Source organism: Plecotus auritus (assembly GCF_963455305.1).
Source record: "Plecotus auritus genome assembly, chromosome: 6".
Taxonomy (NCBI): domain Eukaryota; kingdom Metazoa; phylum Chordata; class Mammalia; order Chiroptera; family Vespertilionidae; genus Plecotus; species Plecotus auritus.
The window spans coordinates 72777183-72798186 of record NC_137773.1 but is presented as its reverse complement, the minus strand read 5'-3'; the positions used below and the strand labels follow the sequence as shown (position 1 = coordinate 72798186).

Sequence of the window (21004 nt, the reverse complement as noted above, 5' to 3'; positions counted from 1 at the left end):
TTCAGGTTTGATTTCCGGTTGGGACACGTATGAGAAGCGACCAATTGATGTTTCTCATATCAGTATTTCTCTCTCTCTCTCTCTCTCTCTCTCTCTCTCTCTCTCTCTCTCTCTCTCTCTCTCTCCCCCTCCCTCCCTCCCTCCCTCCCTCCCTCCCTCCCTCCCTTCCTCTCTCTCTCTCAAATCAATAAATGTATCCTTGGGTGAGGATTTTAAAAAAGCATGTTGAAAATAAATGTCAGTGAGTCCTTGAGAATTGCCTAACTCGTACTAATTTGTTGGTTTGCAGTTTAACTCAGCCGCTAAGCAGCTGATAGAATGGGATAAGCCTCCTGGGCCAGGAGCTGATGCTGGAGAAGGCACCTCAGCAGCAGCTCAGGGCAGCACTGCCTCAAAGCACTCCGACACCAAGAAAAACACCAAAAAGCGGCACTCCTTCACGTCCCTCACCATGGCCAACAAATCCTCCCAGGCGTCCCAGAACCGCCACTCCATGGAGATCAGCCCCCCTGTCCTCATCAGCTCCAGCAACCCTACGGCCGCCGCGCGGATCAGCGAGCTGTCCGGGCTCTCCTGCAGTGCCCCTTCTCAGGTAGGTCACCCAAAAGGCGGGAACAGGGGTCGGCCACAGAATGATCTAGTCACGAACCAGTTTGTTCACCAGCCAGAAAATCTTGTTTATTGTAGCCTTCGGAAGGTAGTAGCTCTCCTGGGGAGCAAAGCCTTTCTCGTTTTGCAGGTGGAAAAATGGAGAAGGGAGAAATGACTTGAGCATATTCACCCAGAGCTACATAGGCATTTTCAAAGGAAAGATCTGAAACGACAAGATGAATTAAATAATACTTATCATTCTCACTCAGTATTACTGTAAGTCAGTTTTACAGAAAGCTGCTTCGGGAGTTCTTGCCAACTAAAACTTGTATCTCCATCCAAACTGAAGATGTTGTGGTTGAAACTCATGAAATTTGCAGTTGCCTGCATCTGTGTGACTTACCTTGGTATTGGGGCTTCTTAGTCAGAGTTCTAGACAAGGGACATAAAGAAACATTTAATTTAAGTTAGAAATTGGCCTAGCATTTTTTGAAAGCTCATTAATTCATCAAGACTTCGGACTGTCTTAAAAAAATAGCTACATATTATTCTTGTGTTAATAAAAAGGCTCAAGATGATGGGGAACATTGGTTTATCATTTGACAAACCTTTACCAGGTGCCTTATTGTAGATTCTTCATGGAACTGCATACACCAAACAAAATAAGATGTAGGACTTTCCTGTTTTAGGCTTAATTCTGGACTGTACCATGAGCCCTGCTGTGCCCTGCTGTAGTCATCCAATTAGATGATAGCTGTATTCTTTTCAACCCGAAGTCCAGAGAGCCTAGTCCAAAGTAGCCTGCCACAAGTGGAAGAAATTTCTTTCAAGTCTCATGTTTTAAAAATTTATGCAGATTTTATATTCTACTCTATAGTGTTTATAGCTGTGATTTAAAAAAAATAAACACATAAAAATAAATTATTTTTCCTTAAAGGGAAAAAGGAAAAAGAGAGAGAGACGGGAGGTGGGGGGAGGGAGGGAGAGAGGGAGGGAGGGAGGGAGGGAGGGAGGGAGGGAGGGAGGAAGGAAGGAAGGAAGGAAGGAAGGAAGGAAGGAAGGAAGGGGGAGGGAGGGAGGGAGGGAGGGAGGGAGGGAGGGAGGGAGGGAGGGGCAAGAAGCCAACAGCTCTGGCCAGGTAGCTCAGTTGGTTAGAGCATCACCCCATTACACCAAGGTTGGGGGTTTTGCTCCCTGATCAGGGGCACATACAATAATCAACCAATGAATGCATAATAACTGGAACAATAAATCAATGTCTCTCTCTCTCTCAAAATCAATAAATAAAAATTCAAAAAAAAGCCAACAAATACATAGTCCTTATCCTCAAGAAACCTACACAGTTTAATAAGTATCTGTTTTGGACCACAGAATAAATATTTACAACAGTTTTTGGTATTCCTTGCTAATATTACTAAAAATTATTTTCTCTCAGACTCATTTATTTGACCTTGCTCCTTTAGATTCATACTGTAGGTTGTGAGATAAATGCTTTCATTCTCTGAATGGGATTGTGTTTTGTTGTGTTTTAGGCAGTAGGGCCATGAAACTTCTGATCTTATGAGAGAAATAGGACACACACACACACACACACACACACACACACACACACGGGACTAGAACATGAGGGTGATGAGGGCAGAGGTCTTTGTTTTGTTCGCTGATATATATTCCAAATGGCAGACCTACAATAAGCGCGCTGATATATCCCAAATGGCACGCAATAATTATTTGTTGAATGAATGAGTCACTTGAATATTGGGTAGAGAGGAGCACCGTGCTGTTTTACATGTAACTAGCTGTCTGAAAAATAGACTAAATCAGAGCACCAAGTACCAAGTGAGGTTCCTCTGGAGAGATTCCAAACTGCAGATTTTGAATGAGGTTCTGAGGGAGGAGGCTAGTCACGGTGGCCATTCACTAATAGAAAACAGAATCATTTGAGTTTATTTTTATGTGTTTTTTTTAATAATTTATCTTTATGTGGGTTTTTTTTTAAAATCACAGCTATAAATACTATAGTGTTTTTTTATTGTGTGACCTAGCAACATTTTCACAGTGATGTTTTCTTGAAATAAAAGATAAGTGTTCACTAAGTATAATGGCAGCTCACAGTGAGAATTGCTTTAAAAGAATAGACAGAGATCCTGGCAGTAGAGAAAATTAGAAGAGAAAGGAAGATAATACAGCGTTTATATGTTTGCTAGCGAACATGGCAGTCGGGTGTGAGCTTGCCTGACGCTGCCACACCAGGGCTGGGAACGGAGACGAGAAAGGTAGAGCGACTGTTGTTTTGGTTTGAGTAGCTTAGGAAACAAGGCTGGTTCTGTGTTCCCTGAAAGCAGTTTCCCCTTCAACCATTCCCCACTCCTCCCATGTTCCAGTTCCTCCTGTTTTCAGTGGCAGCGTGTCGCCTGGGGAGAAGTTACATCTAGAAGAGGACGGGAGGTGTTTGAAGTGCTGCCTGGCTCCTCCTGCCTGGGTTTACAGAAAACACTCCTTGTCTGGGTGCTGTGTACACTGGAGGGAACCACAGTTCACAACAGAGCGATGCGTACGTGTAGCAACTGTGACCAGCAAATGTTCTCCTGCCAGGGAGATGAGTGGAGATGGGAAAACGGCGCGTGGGAGGCCATTTAAAATAGGGCTCTCCTTCTCTTCTCCCCACAAAAGGACCTCTCAGTAGAGCTGACTAAGGCCCGTGGCCGAATGTGACTCCTGCCATTGGCCTGATACTTCTGTCTTGCTTTTCCTTCATTAGGTTTGGTTTCATTTATTTAAAAATCCAAAGTAAGGGGCCTAAAGAAGTGAGTGTTGTGATCTCACCCAAGTGAGATCCACATAGAGGCAGTTCGGTGCTGGAGCAATGGCAGCTTCCAGCTCACCTTTTCACCACGTGGTTAGGTCCTTGTCCTCCTGCTTCTGGATGGCAAATTCCACATTACAGGCAACAGGGTGAGCATGAACCGAAGAAAGGAGTGAAGGGCTCGCTTCCTATTTTACTTGGCGACTAATGAGTGAAGGCTGCACTTTCCAGTATGTAAGTGGACAGACTGTGTATGGGCCCCGCTGTCCAGGTGGGTCATCAGAACAGATGTGCACAGATGTCTGTGACTAACACCTGTAAAAGCATGTGATGCTGCAAGCAACCCAGACATCTTGTCTGCTCCTCTGGCCACACCCAGGGTACTCTTTGGTCTCTGCCAGCTGGAGGAGTGATTCATAAGAGTGAGAGTTTTTGTGGCATGTCTAACCAGTATATTGCCAGTGGCTTCGGGGGAGGCAAGAAAATTCACCCATTCGTTTCCTTTTGCTCTCCCGACCTCTTTCCTCTCTGCATAGCACTTTCCAGTAGAGAGACTAATCTGCAGTTTCATGAGCAAAGGATGAGGACAGCGTCAAGTCAGGTTGTCTCCAGGCAGGGCATTTATTCTGGACACGCACACCCTCAGCCACTTTTCTCCTGTTTTTAGTCATTCTTTGGTGACCATTTCCTCTTCCTTTGCTCCAGTGCTAGGATGCTGAACTGAGGCTGGCAAGATTCTCGAATTTGGTGCTTCATTCCTACGTTTGCTGCCAGAGACCTTAGGGAACTTCTGTCCAGCTCGTCATGGAGGTCCAGAGACCTGAAGTGCTTACTTGTCCTAGTTCCGTGGTCGGCAAACTGCGGCATGCGAGCCACATGCGGCTCTTTGGCCCCTTGAGTGTGGCTCTTCCACAAAATACCACGGCCTGGGCGAGTCTATTTTGAAGAAGTGGCGTTAGAAGAAGTTTAAATTTAAAAAATTCGGCTCTCAAAAGAAATTTCAATCGTTGTACTGTTGATATTTGGCTCTGTTGACTAATGAGTTTGCCGACCACTGTTAGATCATGAGTTTATTGGCAGCTAATTATCCTGACTCCCAATCTGGGGCTTTTAGGGAAATGTCAGTCAATCATGAGATCTTTTTTAGATAGTGGTAGGGTCAGGCCCAGGAAGCTGTATTTTGGGTGGGTTTTCATCTGCCCTTAAAGGCTCCTGGATACTGGTGCACACTTTGAAGTGAGCGTCGTTGCATTTCCTAAGACAGACTTCCATCTTCTGTGTGGTGCCCACTTCCAGATGCCCTGGGAGTGTGTATATAAAAAGATTGATTGGATAAAGTAGCGGCAGGCCGTGAGGTTTTATTCAAAGAATGAAAAACCACTGTGCTTCCCATTACAATTTGATTAGAAATAGACTTTGATTCACAAAAGAGAGAAAATGAGGGTTTGAAGAGAAACTCTTGTTAGTGGCACCCCTTGAATCTGCTTCGGTCAATCAAAATCTGAGCTAACAGGTACCGAGGTGCTTTTAAAAGGACATGGATGCCATGTACAGATTTATTGGTCAAAATAATTCGATGCTGGGATGCTGATTCTCCCGGCCTCAGCAGGGGCTTTCCCAGTGGGACACTGAACGTTCCTTCAAGCCCTCCGGGAACTAACTAATCTCAGAGCTTTTCTTTGTCCTGATAATCTTTCTCTTAATTTATGGGAATTGACGAAAGCATGTTTGGGATTAAGTTTTTATTACAGAAGGCCTAGCATGTTTGGTACAGCATTGTTTCCAGGGGAAGACAAGGTACCAGCAGCCAAGCACATTTCTTTAACCATTTGTCCGCTGTAAGTGTCTACAGATGAAGCGGCGGACCTTTTTTAATTAAATTCAAAATATCGTGGTAGTTAACTGGTTAATAGCGAAGGAAAAACCGAGTTTTTGCAGGAGCCCCTGTCCCTAGTTCTGCACCATCTAGTCACACTGTTGCACTCTGCAGTCAGACCTATGTGCAACTTGACTGAAAGTGATCAAGTAACCAAACGCAGGCAATGAACTGACCTGAATAACTCCGTTTCTTCCTAGTAAATTAATCTTAGGTGGTATCATGGATAAGACACTGTGAAAACAGTGGATTTGACTTGACATCATTCCCATAAAGGTTTTATCAGGGATTGTCTGCTGTGGGCATGTCTAGGAAGCTGCATTTTAATTATGTGTCCCCACTGAAAGGTAGAAATCATGAAAGTGATTCTGAAAATAGCAGAACAGCGTAAGCATTTCACATAGATTTAACCTATTGATAGGCAGGTGAGTATTCAGCCACAACCCAGCCCAACAGGATCTTAAGGGGAATCGCCAGGAGGCCGGTGGAGCTAAGGCCTGACCATCTGAAAAGACGGTTGGTTGGCGGTAGCATCCCAGGTGAGGCAGCGTGTTCCTGTGAAAGGCAGCGGTAGATGAATTCTGTATGTAAAACATTGCAGTGGCCAGTGTTGATCACGTGACTTCCTAGTGTCTTCATACAAATTAGGTAAGCAGTAAATTTGGGTTGAATAAACTGAAAGGGATTCTGCCTTCCAAGAAAGAAAATACAGATTTAGCCCTGACCGGTTTGGCTCAGTGGATAGAGCGTCAGCCTTGTGGACTCAAGGGTCCCATGTTCGATTCCGGTCAAGGGCATGTACCTTGGTTGCGGGCACATACCCAGTAGGGAGTGTGCAGGAGGCAGCTGGTCGATGTTTCTAACTCTCTGTCCCTCTCCCTTCCTCTCTGTAAAAAATTCAATAAAATATATTTAAAAAAAAGAAAATACAGATTTAAAAAAAAAATTGTTACTTGCCTTCCCAAGGTTTAGCTGGTATAATCTATTGTATTAAATATAGCCTTTTGCTCAGCTGGCGAGGCTCAGTGGTTGAGCTTTGACCTATATGAACCAGGAGGTCATGGTTTGATTCCCGGTCAGGGCACATGCCCGGGTTTCAGGCTCCATCCCCAGCTGGGAGCGTGCAGCTGATCATTGATGTTTCTCTCTCTCTCTCCCTCTCTGAAATCAATAAAAAATTTTAAAAAATGTTTTAAATATAGCCTTTTTATTAACTTTTTTTTCTTGGCAGGTTCATATAAGTACCACCGGGTTAATTGTGACCCCACCCCCAAGCAGCCCAGTGACAACTGGCCCTTCGTTCACATTCCCATCAGATGTCCCCTACACAGCTGCACTTGGAGTGAGTATAGTTTCTCCCATCTGTTTCTCTCTTAGGGATTAGTTACGTTAACCTGGCACACTCTACCTCCGAGCACCTGCAGTTTACGTGACACATCCTAGATGGGGTGTGTCTCTTATTTTTTATCTGTTATCTCTGTTAATCTCACACACACACAAAAATAGAATCTCTTGCCTGTAGTCTGCCCAAGTTCTTAACAGTGAGGATCAGTGGCCTGAAACGATTAGAACTCTGTAAAATCCTTTTAATTTTCATCATGGTTCATCCTGATTTCCTAAAGGCTTAACCTTCATTCTTTTGAGTTTCTAGACCTTGCTTACTTCTTACAAAAACACATTAGTAGAAATCCTGAGGAGGCTGGCTAAATGGTTTTCTTGAGTCACGTGACAAGTCAATTTTAAATCTCTGCATGTACGATTCACCTTTTAGTTTCTTGTCTTCTGTGGTATAACCATAGCCATGGCTGCCCAGAGGTCCCTGCTGCCTTGGAAGAGCCCTTACATTACATTTGATTTTCTTTCTGTAAACATAGCATCCTGCAGACAGAATCTAAACACTGATTGCTTTAAAACATCCTAACAGGGGAAATTAATAGGAAGAATGAGGGCAGCTAAGGGAGAGAGACACATAGACGAAGATCACTCTGGAGAAGAAACAAGCAAATACAACCTCAGGTAGCAGAAACACAGTCGTTAAATTTCTGTTTCCAAAAATTACAGGCAGTGGAACGGCAAGGAACCAGCCATTGTGAGACGGCTCTCACCCAGGCCAATGCCTTGTCTTATACTTTCAGACTGTTTCTGTCAGTGCAGAGTTGAATGAGGATAGAAAAGATCACTAAATCGGATGTGCCCAGGGAACCCCACCCCTATAAATTGCTTTGCCCAAGCTCACCTGGTGGTGATGCTTTCAGAGAAATGGTGTGGCCGGGTGGCCGGGGCACAGGCCAGGGTTGGAAGCCCAGTTGAGCCACTTACTTGTTTTATGAGCAAGAAAAATTACGTGGCCTCTTTAAGCCTCTGTGTTCCTACCCGTAAAAGGAGACTAATAGTACCTGCTTCAGAGTGGTAGAACCTAGAATGTAGAGAGAGAGGGGTGACTATTATTGATCTGGTTATTGACCTCTTCGACTCTTTCAAGGTGGGCCTGTGACATGTGCCACTGGTTTGCTCTAAGAATGCCTTGGAGGGCCTGGTTCATTTTGTCATTCGGTTTTCTCTGCTCTTTGTACCAGGAATAGTGAGGCTTCTAAGCAGCTAGTTTATTTTTAGGTTGTGGATGTTATACATGTTATCAAGATTACATTTCCCCATGCTAGAATGCTTCGAGCCAAATTGGTACCCTTCTCTAGCTGGGACTTCACCACGTTATTAGTCAAAGTTGGCTCCATCTAGTTTTACTGTCCTCAGTTTTCTTTTGCCCCATTTTCCTTCTTTTATGTTTGTCTTGATACATTTTATAAATCATTGAAAACTGACTTTGAAACAAGGTGGGATATAAATAAATGCAGTTACTACCTAGCTTGACTTAGACCTTTGAAAAGGTTTTATAGAGTTAAGCATGTTCTTGTATTTACATGGAAGTTAATAATGTTCTGGTTATGCCCTGGCCAGGTGGCTCCATTAGTTGGAGCATCGTCCCATGCACCAAAAGGTTGCTGGTTCGATTCCAGTCAGGGCACATACCTAGTTTGCAGGTTCATTTGGGACGCATACGGGAGGCAAGCAATGTTCCACTCTCTCTAAACATCAGTGGAAAAACTATCCTTGGATGAGGATTAACAGCAAAAGATAAAAAAATGAGTAAAATAAATTTAAAAAAATAATAATAATGTTCTGGTTCAAAATTAAAGTTGTAGTTTTTGTTGTTGTTGTTTTTTGTTTTTAATGTTCCCAGAACATTATAGCTTCCTTGACAGTGCAAGTGTTTGGATTGGGAGGGTGAGTTGCATTAATCCATCTGGGGAGATGGTGAAATTCAGTTAACTTACCGACATGGGGTTTCCCTGGGATTCTGGTAGCACTTGGGTGTTTTGATTGGAGCCAAGTACCATAATCATCCTGCCCTCTCGCCTCTGGAGAGGACACTCATTTCCCCCCTTCCCTACCCACCCCAACACTTGCACAACCAGTTAGTATTCCCATTCCAGATAACTGCTTTGCATGGAAAAATTCTTACTTGATTTCTTTTTTCTTTTTTTTTTTTTTGATGTTTTTTATTGATTTCAGAGAGAGGAAGGGAGAGGGAGAGAGAGAGAGAAACATCAATGATCAGAGAGAATCATTGATCGGCTGCCTCCTGTACGCCCCATACGGGATCGAGCCTGCGACCTAGGCATGTGCCCTGACCAGGGATTGAACTGTGACCTCCTGGTTCATAGGAGCACTGAGCCATATTGGCTGGGCCTCTAACTTGATTTCTTAACAGGGGAAAAAAACCTGATTTTCCTGATCTTAGAAAAGTTAATTAGTGGAAAAGACACAGAGCTGAGTCACCCCTTGTGGGTTAAAGATTTTACTATGTACGAAATGGCCAGTCGCTCTTAGCTGGAGGTGCACTGTCAGGCCAATCAAGGGGACAGGTCACAAGAGAGCATAAATATACAAAAATTAATTCACATTCAATGATTTCATCCTGTGATTCCTTGAGAAAGCTTGCATGTTAAGCCAGAGGAAGGTTTATTAAATGGTATGTCTACTGTGCCGATTTCACTTAATGAAAAACGAATTATAAACAGACATATCTGTCATCCCAGGAGATGTCTAGGTCTCAAAGCCCCTGGCAGGTTGGCAGACATGTTTTGCATTTAAAATGTTGGGTTTAAGTGGAAAAGACTCTCAGGAGCAGGTACCCTCTGCATTTCTCCTTAATCATGGTGAGTATCCTCTTTGAAATTTGAGGTATTTCCCAAGACTTTGAGCAGTATCGCAGCAATAGTGTGCAGCCTGGTAGGAAGGAAACCATGCTTTTCATGGCGTGGATTTATAGGTAATAAATGCCCCCACTACAATAGAAAATGAAAGCTTTTTCTATGAATTGATCATTTATAATCTTTTATGCCAAATGAAGTTATGAGCATATTGTCTCATACATTTCACAAGGAACTGTTAAAATGTTAAATATCTAATCTTAGGAACAAACTGTTATTACATCTATCTGATTCAGACATTAGTCTATTATTAGTAGTGAGGGTTTTTTCCAACTAATTTTTGGAGGGGAGGAGGATGAAGCTCTTAGTCGTGTATCTTCTGTACAGTGGCAGGAGAGCTTTTAAACAGGTGGTTCATAATCCCTGATCTCTGTGGTGCTGGCTGAGAGGTGTTTAGCTGTAAGATGTCACCGGGTGCCCAGGTCATTAAAGGCCAAATATAGCCCATAGCCAACTTATAAACAGATTACATTCCAAAAATGTGTTACCCTATTTTTTATTTTACTAACACACACACACACACACACACACACACACACACACACACACACGGTTTAAAGATACAAAATTAGCCTCGCCGGTATGTCTCAGTGGTTGAAGATCGACAGTGGTTGAAGGTCAACCTGTCAACCAGGAGGTCATGGTTCGATTCTGGGGCAGGGCTCATGCCTGGGTTATGGTCTCAATCCCCAGTAGGGGGCGTGCAGGAGGCAGCTGATTAATAATTTTCTCTCATCATTGATGTTTCTGCCTCTCTCTCTCTCCCTCTCCCTTCCTCTCGGAAATCAATAAAAATATGTTTAAAAAAATAAACAAAATGTAAATGATGTCAGGTTCTCAGATGAGCCAGTATGTAATTAATTCATTATAGCCCAGAATTTACTGCAGTCGACGGGATCAGGGAAGGCCTCTGGAAGCGAAAGGATGGGCCTGACATCCTGGCAGTTTGAGAGGAAGAAGTAGAGCCTTTGGAATTGGCAGGAGTTGTAAACCTCAGGATGAGGGGTAGGATATGGCCAACGCCGTCATAGCAACAGAAAAGGACTCCAGCATCTCAGAAACTGAGGCCTTTGGATCCATTGCACGTTGTTCTAAGGGATGGAGGCACGGCATGTTTTCTCGTGATACACTCACTGAGGATTTGTTCTCTCCGTCTGCCGAGCCTGGTGCCGGCAGCACAGAGATGAGTAAGTAAGGCCGTCTCGGCCTTCCCAGTCTCACGAATCACAACAGGAGCTGCCATTTATGAGCTTCTGTGGTGCTCCTGGCACAGGAAAGGCAGTGCACCTAAGCTAGTTCTAATTATAAGGCCGTCTCACAGGTCCATATATTAAGGCCTGGGGACCTTATGTAATTTATTCAAAGTCAATGAACTAGTACAGGTATCTCTTCTTATAGATCAACTGCAGAACAATAAACACACCATTTGTGAGCGAAATTCCATTCCCCAAGAGATTTTTTCTAATTCTTAATTCCATCTTCCCCTTTAGACATAATCTTCTAAGCATTGACTTCTAGCATCTTTAAATAGATTCTTTAATGTTTTTCTTCGTAGCTGTACCCACAGTTGACTGGTTTAATTCCAGTGAACATCCACCTGAGACGCAAGACTCACTCCTTTTCATCTTTATCTTAATGGTGATGCTGCTGAAATTGGTAACATTGTTGACTAGCGGGCGTGTGCCCAGCAGCAGCTGGGCCTGTTTCATCACCAGCCGGTACACCTGCGTCTGTGTCCAGTACACAGACAGGCTGTTCAGGAGAGGTCCATTTGTAGGGTTGAAAGTGGGTTGACTGGAAATCAGATTTACAAAGAAACAATTATGAGATTGGGGGATATTAAGTGGTATTTGCCCAAAGGATCCAGAAATACCTGAAGTCTGTACTTTGGTCACTTTTTTTATTTTGGGAGGTGTGTGAGGGAGATGCATACATTAAGGGACAGTTGGAAAGAAAATGAACCCTTCATTGTCCGTTGACCTTGTAGCTAAAACTCCAGTGCAAAGTGCTTTATAGGTAAGTCTTTGCCCCAGTTTAAACCCCTATGTTCATTGCAGTGTTATTTATAATAGTTAAGATTTGGAAGCAGCTCAGGTGTCCATAAGTAGATGAATAAAAAGCTGTAGTACATTTACATGATGGAATACCACTTGGCTATAAAAAAGAAGGCAATCTTACCTTTTGCAACAGCATGGATGGGCCTAGAGAGCATTATACTAAGTGAAATAAGTCTGTCAGAGAGAAACAAGTGAAATCTAATGGACAAAATAAACTAACAAACAAAATAGAAACAGACTCATAGGTAAAGAGAATAGACTGACAACTGTCAGAGGGGATGGGTTTGGGGGGCTGGGTGGAAAAGGTGAAGGGATTAAGCAAAAAAATCCACAATCCTCATAGACATAGACAACAGTGATTAGCAGTGGGAAAAGCGGGTGGGGGGGGTGTAGAAGAGGGTAAAAGGGGGAAAATGGTGACAGAAGGAAAACATGTTGGATGGGGTACACACAATACAATATACAGATAATGTATTATAGAATTGTACACCTGAAACCCATATAATTTTATTAACCAACGTCCCCCCAATAAATTCAATAAAAATAAAAAAAAATGTTAAAGAAATATTTCTTTTAATGGGGGTTAGAATTAAAGTATGAAGCTACAGCCGAAACCGGTTTGGCTCAGTGGATAGAGCGTCGGCCTGCGGACTGAAAGGTCCCAGGTTCGATTCCGGTCAAGGGCACGTAACTTGGTTGCGGGCACATCCCCAGTGGGAGGTGTGCAGGAGGCAGCTGATTGATGTTTCTCTCTCATCGATGTTTCTAACTCTCTATCCCTCTCCCTCCTCTCTGTAAAAAATCAATAAAATATATTAAAAAAAAAAGTTATTTTAAATTATGAAGCTACAAAACAGGGGAGAGATATCATTTCAGTACTTAATTATAAGTGTCCGGATTTTGATACTGGGTCTTATTTCAGTGTCAATCCTGATGAGAATAACTTCCTTACTGAAGTTTGGAGTCCTATCTATTTAGCTCACTGGGCAGATTTTTTTTTTTTAATCTTCACCTGAGGATATTTTTCCCATTGATTTATAAAGTGAAAGGAAGGGAGGGAAGGGGAAGGAGAGAGAGAGAGAGAGAGAAACATCGATGTGAGAGAGACACATCGATTGGTTGCCTCCCACATCCACCCTGACTGGGGATGGGATCAACCTGCATTCCTTGACCGGAAATTGAACCCATGACCCTTCACATGGGCCGATGCTCTACCCACTGATCACACGGGCCAAGGCTGGACAGGTGATTTTACTAGTTGCTGTATACGTTAAACCCAAAGCAAAAGAAAAAGAAATAAAAAGACTTAATGGAACTTGCACTCTGTCCTTAGCCAAATCCAGATTGTTTAAACAGTATCTGGGCTAGTTTCATGAAAGGGCATGAGGAGGAGAGAGCACCCAAGAGAAGGGGTCTCACACCTAGTAACTGAACTTTTCACGCACGATGTCCAGTAGCAAATGTGGCTGGTCAGTGGCCTGCAATCCAGTCTGAGAGAGAGCACTTCTTTTCTGGTGCTCACTCTAGCAAAGGGGGGGAATCTAGGACTGCCTTATGTGGCTGAGCCTAGGTTAGAATCTGTGTTTTTCTGCCCCCCAAAACCATGCTTCTACCATGTAAAACTTCGTCTTCTTTCAAGATCAGAGAGTCATGGGCAGGAACCTGGACACTCAAAATATGACCAGTTTACAGTAGCTGACCACTAAGTCCTGTATTTGAGCTAAGTGTTGTTCAGAAGTAGTCATTCTGGCCTCAGCTCATGACCTCGTACTGGTAAACGGAAGGTCTGGATCTACAGAAACAGGAAGCTCATTTTTAATGCATGTCAGAATAACATCGCGTGTTCTGCATCAGTATTTCTGTGGCCTGGGCCATAGCTATGGACAGCTTTACCTTGATCACATGGACTTGCTGAGTTTCCCTAAAGCTACAAGGGATGAACACGTGTGAAGCCCCTATTAAATGACCCATGCAGCATCTGGTGAACGTGGCATTTCCCTGTGGTACCTGGTTCTGTACAATGGTACGTTAACAACGTATTATTAGCAAAGCGTCACCTGTGCTCCTAGCAGGGCCATGGACGCGTTTGTTTTTTCCTGCTGGTGGAGAGTGCATGTTGGCCTCTGCGGCCGCGCTGCCGGCCCCGGGCTGTAAAATAACGGGCGGGTCTCCGGGTCAGCTCTGGGTGAGTGAAAGGCTGTGGTTTGCACTGTAGAAATTTCAGGTCTTGCAGGATAGCAAACTGCCCGAAGCACAACACACAGTGGATTACCTTTTGAACTTCCACATCACCAGATTGTTTCAGTTGAGGTTGTTTATAAGGCAACCCACAGAACTTCCTCGTCTGTCGCAGCCCTGGACTCACCAGAGCCCTATCATTTTACCAGCCCCGCAGGGCTGAGCAACATCTAGGAATCTGATTTTAATCAGACTCTGCCGCTTGGCCTTTGTCTGTGTGCTTCTATACCCAGGAATACACATCATGCACTCACAGATGCACATTTCCCCAAAGATGGGTAACCCAGCACTGGGAAAAATCCTGTCTGATTTTTTTTTTTTTTAAGACTGTTTCAGGCACAATCTTTGAGGTCTTTTAGAATATCCCCTTTTATCCATATTTTAAATGCTTACTGTTTACTCTTTGTAAAAGTAACATGCATGAAACATTTGTTTACTGTATTTATTAACTACAAGGGGTGACCTATTTTTACATTTTGTTAACAAAATGTGATGTATATTTTGATCAGACCTGTCGATGATGTCCTTGCCTCCTTCTTCTTAGGACCAATTTAATACCGCCTCTGTTTTATTTTTATTTTTATTTTTTAATATATTTGATTTTTTACAGAGAGAAAGGGAGAGGGATAGAGAGTTAGAAACATCGATGAGAGAGAAACATTGATCAGCTGCCTCCTGCACACTCCCCACTGGGGATGTGCCGCAACCAAGGTATATGCCCTTGACTGGAATCGAACTTGGGACCCTTCAGTCCGCAGGCCGACGCTCTATCCACTGAGCCAAACCGGTTAGGGCCCGCCTCTGTTTTAATAAGTTAAAATATAACAGGCGATTTTCATTTCCTTTCCTCTTGAAGATGGAGTTCTGCAGAGAGTGAGAAGCGGAGCCTTTTGGTTCCGTGCCTTCGGTACTCTGCTCAGGAATTCCTAGGAGCTGCGATTGCAGGGCTTCTGTTGCTCACGTGCCATTTGTCTTCTGCCTCGCCACAGCCACGCTGTTTTGAGATGGGGTTTAGGAAGGTTTTAAATGGAAACCAGCTAAGTGGTAATTTTATCATCTCCAGTGGTATATTAGTCGCTGTACAGTCTGGACTTGTTACCTCACTTGTCAAGCCACCGGTGTGTCATTGCCCGTGAACTAACTGCCCAGGTCACGTTTGCTGAGCGTTTTACCAAGGATTAGCGTTCCTTCTCTCCGCATTGTCACTGGGAGGAGATGAAATGGAACGGATGCTTGTCCTTCTCCAGGTTAAAGGGTTTGAAGGCTCTGAGCCCAAGTCTGCCAGATCCAAAGCTGTGACAAATCTGAATGCTGCCCTCGTCCCTAGGGGGAGCGTGAAGAACATCCAGGAAGCTCTGACTTTCCGAGCTGCCCTTGGCCTTGTCCGGGTGAGCACTGTGTAAGCAGCTCCGTGCCCCATTTATTTCTGCACTGGTTGTTCTGCACCACCTTTAGCTGCTCTGTGGGAAAAACCCTTCCGGAAAGACACTTTAGCAAAACACTTAAATAAGAGTGTGTGAGACAGTTGCAACATGCATGTCTAGAAATTGGAAAATTGTTCCACTCCGTTTATTATGTTTGTGGAGCTATGTACTTTAATAGGCAGATGCAGTCAGTGTTGTTGACGAGATTCACATTTTTACTTCCAAGAAATAGACATGAAATGACTGTTAGGATCTACGTTTAGAAGTCATTGGATTCTTCTTATTAATATGCTGATGTGTCTAAGCCATCTATGCTTTCATAGGTACATTCTTGACTCCTCCTTTCTCCTTTGATTCAGTTTTTACATCTAGTGGTTCAGAGATTTGGGGAGGGTGCAGACGGGTCTTTCTGTGCCTGTGTTCCCAGGAGTTTCAGTGTACAGTCCCTAAAGAATTATCTGGGGTGTGTGGATCAGAAGGTAACAATTGCCCCATTGATTTTCAAAAGGCATGGAATCCTGTAGGCAGAACCCCATTAGTCTGTGCCCATAAAAGAACCAGCAGCTTTTCACTGGTGTACTTGTTAAAGATTACCAGCCTTGATAGTCCTAAATTTCAAACGCTGGCAGAGTTAGGAAAAGAATAAGCAAAAGTAGCAACAACAGCCCAGTGATTGTGGCTTGCCATTGTTTGGGCTTTGTGGAGACCGGGCATCAAAGGAAATTTTCTTCTGAAGGCATGGCTCGCGATACAGTATAGCCCTATTGTTTTGCGTTGTGTTCAAGTTTCAGGTTACAGAAACAATCATAAATTAATTCCCAGCAAGCAGTGAGACATTATAGCTGCCCCTTTGAAAAGCATTTGGATTCTTGGCCAAGTCTTAGACTTAAAAGTCTTATTCATCTTAAAATTACACACAATTGTTTCGTGTGGTGTTTTTGTGTTTTTTTTTTTTCTTTCCCTCCTCCCAAGCGGGATTACTTACCTGTTTGCTGGAAAAAATTGCCATGGCTTTAAGATCTTAAAGGAGAACAAGACTGGAGTCTTGAGGGGTGGGGGTGGGGGGGGTGTTTGTTTGTTTATTTTGTTTTAAGGAGGCTTTCATCTTAGGTAGCTTGCTGGTTCTGTTGTTTGGATTCCATTGAAGTCTTTTCCCATGGATTTCTGATTCCTTTTCCTTCCTACCTTCCATAAAAGATGTAAATAAACATTTTGTTCCTTTTTGTTCCCCTCTTTTTCTTATACCAGACTATGAACCCTCCTCTGCCCCCGCCCCCTCTCCTGGTCTCTACACCTCCGGGCGCTGCTGCTGCTGCTGCTGGAACGGGATCGAGGCCCACAGCAGGGCCCACTGACCAGATTGCACATTTACGACCTCAGACTCGCCCCAGCGTGTAAGTGAGGGTGTCATTTATTGCTGCTTAAACATGCATTTCAAACTCAGCGCAAAGAGCAGAGGCAGAGAAACACCTTTCTGATATGAGCTGCTGACAGGCTTATGGCTTCCAAAGTGGTTTGTGTTCTGCAAACTTCTACCCAGTCATGCATATAATGAGGAGATTGCTGAAACAAAATGGGCCTGATACAAGCGCTCGCTAGGCAGCCGTCCTGCTGAGGGAAGGCCTTTCAGAGTTTAGGGAGACAGCTGTTTGCTTCTTCATAATATTATATGTGTACGGAGCTGCCTTTTGAGCCTTTTGTCTTGTTTTCGTTCCTTGCATTGGAATACTAAGGAATGAGAAGGTATTCCATACAAACCAGGTCTACTTGTAGTATGCATGTGAAAAGCTGTAAGTCCCTAGTCTCCAGGAAAGTCTAACTCATTCAGAGTTTATCTGTGGCAGAATACAGCTAGGTTTTCATGGATCTTACATTGTGTGAGTTTATATGTGGAACAGGTTGGCCCTGGGAAGAACAGTTGGTTAGCATAGCCTGCCTGGTTTCTGTATGGTGGTGGCACAGTTACCTTGCATGGTGGGGCTCTTCTGTACGCTCTGTGATCTGGACTTTTATTTCCCTTTGACGTTTTCCATCTCAGTCTTGTTCCTGGCTGAGCACACAAAAGCAGGTGCAGCCCAAGCCTCTGGGTTCAGCCTGTGTGTGGAAGGCAGCATGCTGTGCCTCCCGGTGGGGTTTCACACCATATGTCCACATTTGGGGCTACTCCCCAAGTCTAACAAGTGCCATTTGAAGAGCTCAATTTTCCCAGTGGGTACCTAATCCCCAGCAGCAGGTTAGGCACTCTGGGAAGCTGCCTTAATTCTTTCACACCCGGCAAATACCATTTGGTGGGGTGGTCACCTTCACGCTAGGGGGACCAGGCTGGCAGTTCTTAATCAGGAAGGCCTCTGCCTTTTCTTTCTTTTTCTTTTGGGGCGGGAGGGGAGGCAGGGGACTCTGCCTTTTCAATGTCGATGGCAAAACCTCTTTCAGCGGACAAGTACCAATACTGCTTACAGATGAAAGAACTGTATTTTCTGTTTTCATTTGTGCGAGATATTCAAGACTTTACACCAAGGATGAGCTTTGAGCATCTTGGGTTTTGGTGGTTGCTCAGCCCGAAATCAGATATTCTTTCTATTCCAGGTATGTTGCTATATATCCATACACTCCCCGGAAAGAGGATGAGCTGGAGCTGAGGAAAGGGGAGATGTTTTTAGTGTTTGAACGTTGCCAGGATGGCTGGTTCAAAGGGACATCGATGCATACCAGCAAGATCGGGGTTTTCCCTGGTAATTATGTGGCACCCGTCACAAGGTATGGTTTTGAACAAGTGGTTTACTAAGTTCCAAACAGAGAAGCTTTGTTCTTCTCCGTGGCTCTCAGCCTGTCCAGATTCCTTCTCACGTTATAATTGCCTGTTACACAGCCAACATTTTAAAAAAAATTCGTATCTGTGCTTGCTGAGATCCCTTCTAACTCCAAAATGCTTGGCTTACTTTTCACATGGCTATATGTGAAATTGTAGGTTTCCACGAATAAATGCACTGGGTTTTAAGTTATTTGCTTTAAGTAACATGTAGAAGACCATTTTCAGTATTTTTCTGCTTGAAAGAGCATGTTTCATCTAAACAAAAGCTATATCATTAATACTTCCATGTTTCTATAATGCTTGCTATGTGCCAGGCAGGCAGATTTCTAAATGCGTTGCACACATTAACTCCAAGTCCTTGAACAACTCGTTGTGGTAGTTTCTGTTATCATCCTCTCTTGATAGATGAGGAAATGGAGGTACCAAGAGATTAAATAACTGGTCTGAGATCACATAGTGACGAAGTGCTCAGACCCAGGTGGTCCGACTCTGTGTTCTAAGAGCTTGATTACCTCTGAATTCTGGCAATTAATTTCTGTAATACCAGTCAGAAATAAAATTCCTTAGCTATGGTATAGATTCTCTATCCTTCTTAACTGAAGGTGATTTTGCTTCCCTGGGGGAATTTGGCAATGTGTGGACACACATTTGATTGACATTATGGGGGGTGGGGAGGGGGAGAGAGGTTGTTGTTGGCACCTAGTGCACCGAAGCTAAGGATGCTGCCGAAGGTCCTGCAGTACACAGGACACCTCCCACAGAAGGGAATTTGCTGGCCCCAGATGTCTCGGAGGTGGAGAAGCCCTGTTACAGGGTAATGGGAAGTCAGGGCTGTTAGATATACAAAATGTTCTTTATTGCATTTCGAGATAAGCCCATCATCTGGTCACTGAGGAAAGTAGCCTTGGAAACTGAATGGAATGCCCTTAATGGCATCGACATTCAGGGAGCCTCAGTTTCTGGCCACTGGGCTCTTAAATGGTCCAGGTTTAACTGTGATAAATCATTCCTTAAACCCTCTGATTCTGAATAAATGGCTTAATGAATTGACATGTTTGTCAGCTGTTGGCCTTGACTTATAGGTTGGCCAGCAGCCTAATCAAATATAAATCACTGTTATTGCAGATGGTGACAGGGTGCTAGCTTTCATTTGACTTGCAGATTTTTAATCGATATAAACCTTCTTTTCTGTGTATGTTAAAATCTACATTCAGGATCCAGAAGGTAAATCCAGATAGGCCCTTCCTGGTGGGAAAAACACACAAAAAAAACCAACAACAAACCACAGAAACAACTAGGGGAAGTAAAATAAACCAAAACCAAAATATTAAGCTAATAGAGGAAAACATTTTCATAAGACTCAAAAAACAAATTATTTAAAGTCTCTGGAGAGTTGCCTACTTAGAGTTAATTCTTTGTTACTCCTCATGGTACATAATAAGAACCTTCAAGTTAATGAAGTAGTCTACTTAGTAGAAAGTTACTATAAATAGAATCGATGTTTAAATGAATTCAGAATATTAAAAAAACATTACACAAAACTATGCCAAACCTAATTTAATTAAATTCAACCAGTAAGTATTTGTTTAGAGCTGGCAGTACCACTCTAACCACAAATCCTGGAGAAATGGAAAAGAACCATTGCACACTGGCCCTGTCTTCAAGGAACTTTGACTGAGTCAGGAATATTTAATAAGGAATTTTCTAAAAAACAATACACTCATTTTTGTAATCAGGGTCATAGGACAGAGAAATCCACATGAAAAATAATGGTAAAGTCTTCAGCCTGAGCCTTAGGCAAGGCTTCTTGAAATGATAGGATTTCTGCTGGATCTTGAAACAAATGAGATTAAGGTAAGTCAAGAGAAGCCGGAGAGGACATTCCGAGAGTATGTGTGTATGTGTATATGTGTATGTGCACCCACACGCATGTATACAAGCCCTTGGGTGACGTGGGGCTGGGGGCAAGTAGGAGAAGGACAGAAAACATGGACAGGGCCATGGACATGTGATTGTAAGGTCACAAGCCTGGCTTCTTGGATAGCAGAAGTAGGAGAATCCAGGGCCTCAAGTCAGTGGAGGGGTTCTGCCTTGGTGTGGGAAGCTGACCCTGGTAACTGGATGTTCTTGAGCAGAATACATGATTTTCTGTGACTCAGAATACATTTCAAGACCGTTCTCTGCCTCAGGGCCATTGTGAGTTTGAATTTGCTATTTTTACACTTTGTAAAAATAATCTCATTCATTTTTTTAAATGTTTTGTCCTAAAGCTTTGAGTCTTTTTTTTTTTCCTTTTAATTGTTCTGTCCCCCACTTCACTAATGGATGGGGCTATCTGTTTTTCTGTCTCGGCAGGGCGATGACAAATGCTTCCCAAGCTAAAGTTCCTGTGTCTACAGCTGGTCAGACAAGTCGGGGGGTGACCATGGTCAGTCCCTCCACTGCAGGAGGGCCTGCCCAGAAGCTCCAGGGAAATGGGATGGCCGGGAGTCCCAGTGTGGTCCCCACAGCTGTGGTGTCAGCAGCTCACATACACACGAGTCCTCAGGCTAAGGTCTTGTTGAACATGACGGGGCAGATGACAGTCAACCAGGCCCGCAATGCTGTGAGGACAGGTAAGGAGGGAACCGGACTGGGAAGCATCAGGAAAAGGGTCGTCTGCCTAGTATCAGATCTTCCGTGACAGATGTTGACAAAAGCAGATGTGATGTAAGATAACAAATAACAGGAAATAGAAGTAGGCAGAGTCCAGTTAGTGGCACTTTATGTCTGCTTACTTTGGCCAAGCCTTCCCTGATCTGTAGATCGAAAGCCTGAAAGAGACTAGGCTGATCCTAAGAATGTCAGTAGTATTTGAAAATAGGACTTCTGTAGCCAGGATCACCTGATCTCAAATCTCACTGCATATCTACTGCAGCTAAGTGTGCGG

At 43.6% G+C, this 21004-nt stretch overlaps 1 protein-coding gene across 2 annotated transcripts in view; it reads left to right on the top strand.

The window, feature by feature from the left end:
• The window catches only part of SH3RF1 (SH3 domain containing ring finger 1), a 180789-nt gene that overhangs the window by 138151 nt on the left and 21634 nt on the right, over window positions 1–21004 (top strand). The window contains exons 5-9 of one of the 2 annotated variants that reach the window (XM_080677041.1): window positions 290–592; window positions 6505–6615; window positions 16512–16657; window positions 17850–18020; window positions 20431–20690. In XM_080677041.1, coding sequence (XP_080533167.1) covers window positions 290–592; window positions 6505–6615; window positions 16512–16657; window positions 17850–18020; window positions 20431–20690 — 991 coding nt within the window. The remainder of the gene's footprint in view (window positions 1–289; window positions 593–6504; window positions 6616–16511; window positions 16658–17849; window positions 18021–20430; window positions 20691–21004) is intronic. The other variant, XM_080677042.1, reaches the window with a different exon arrangement.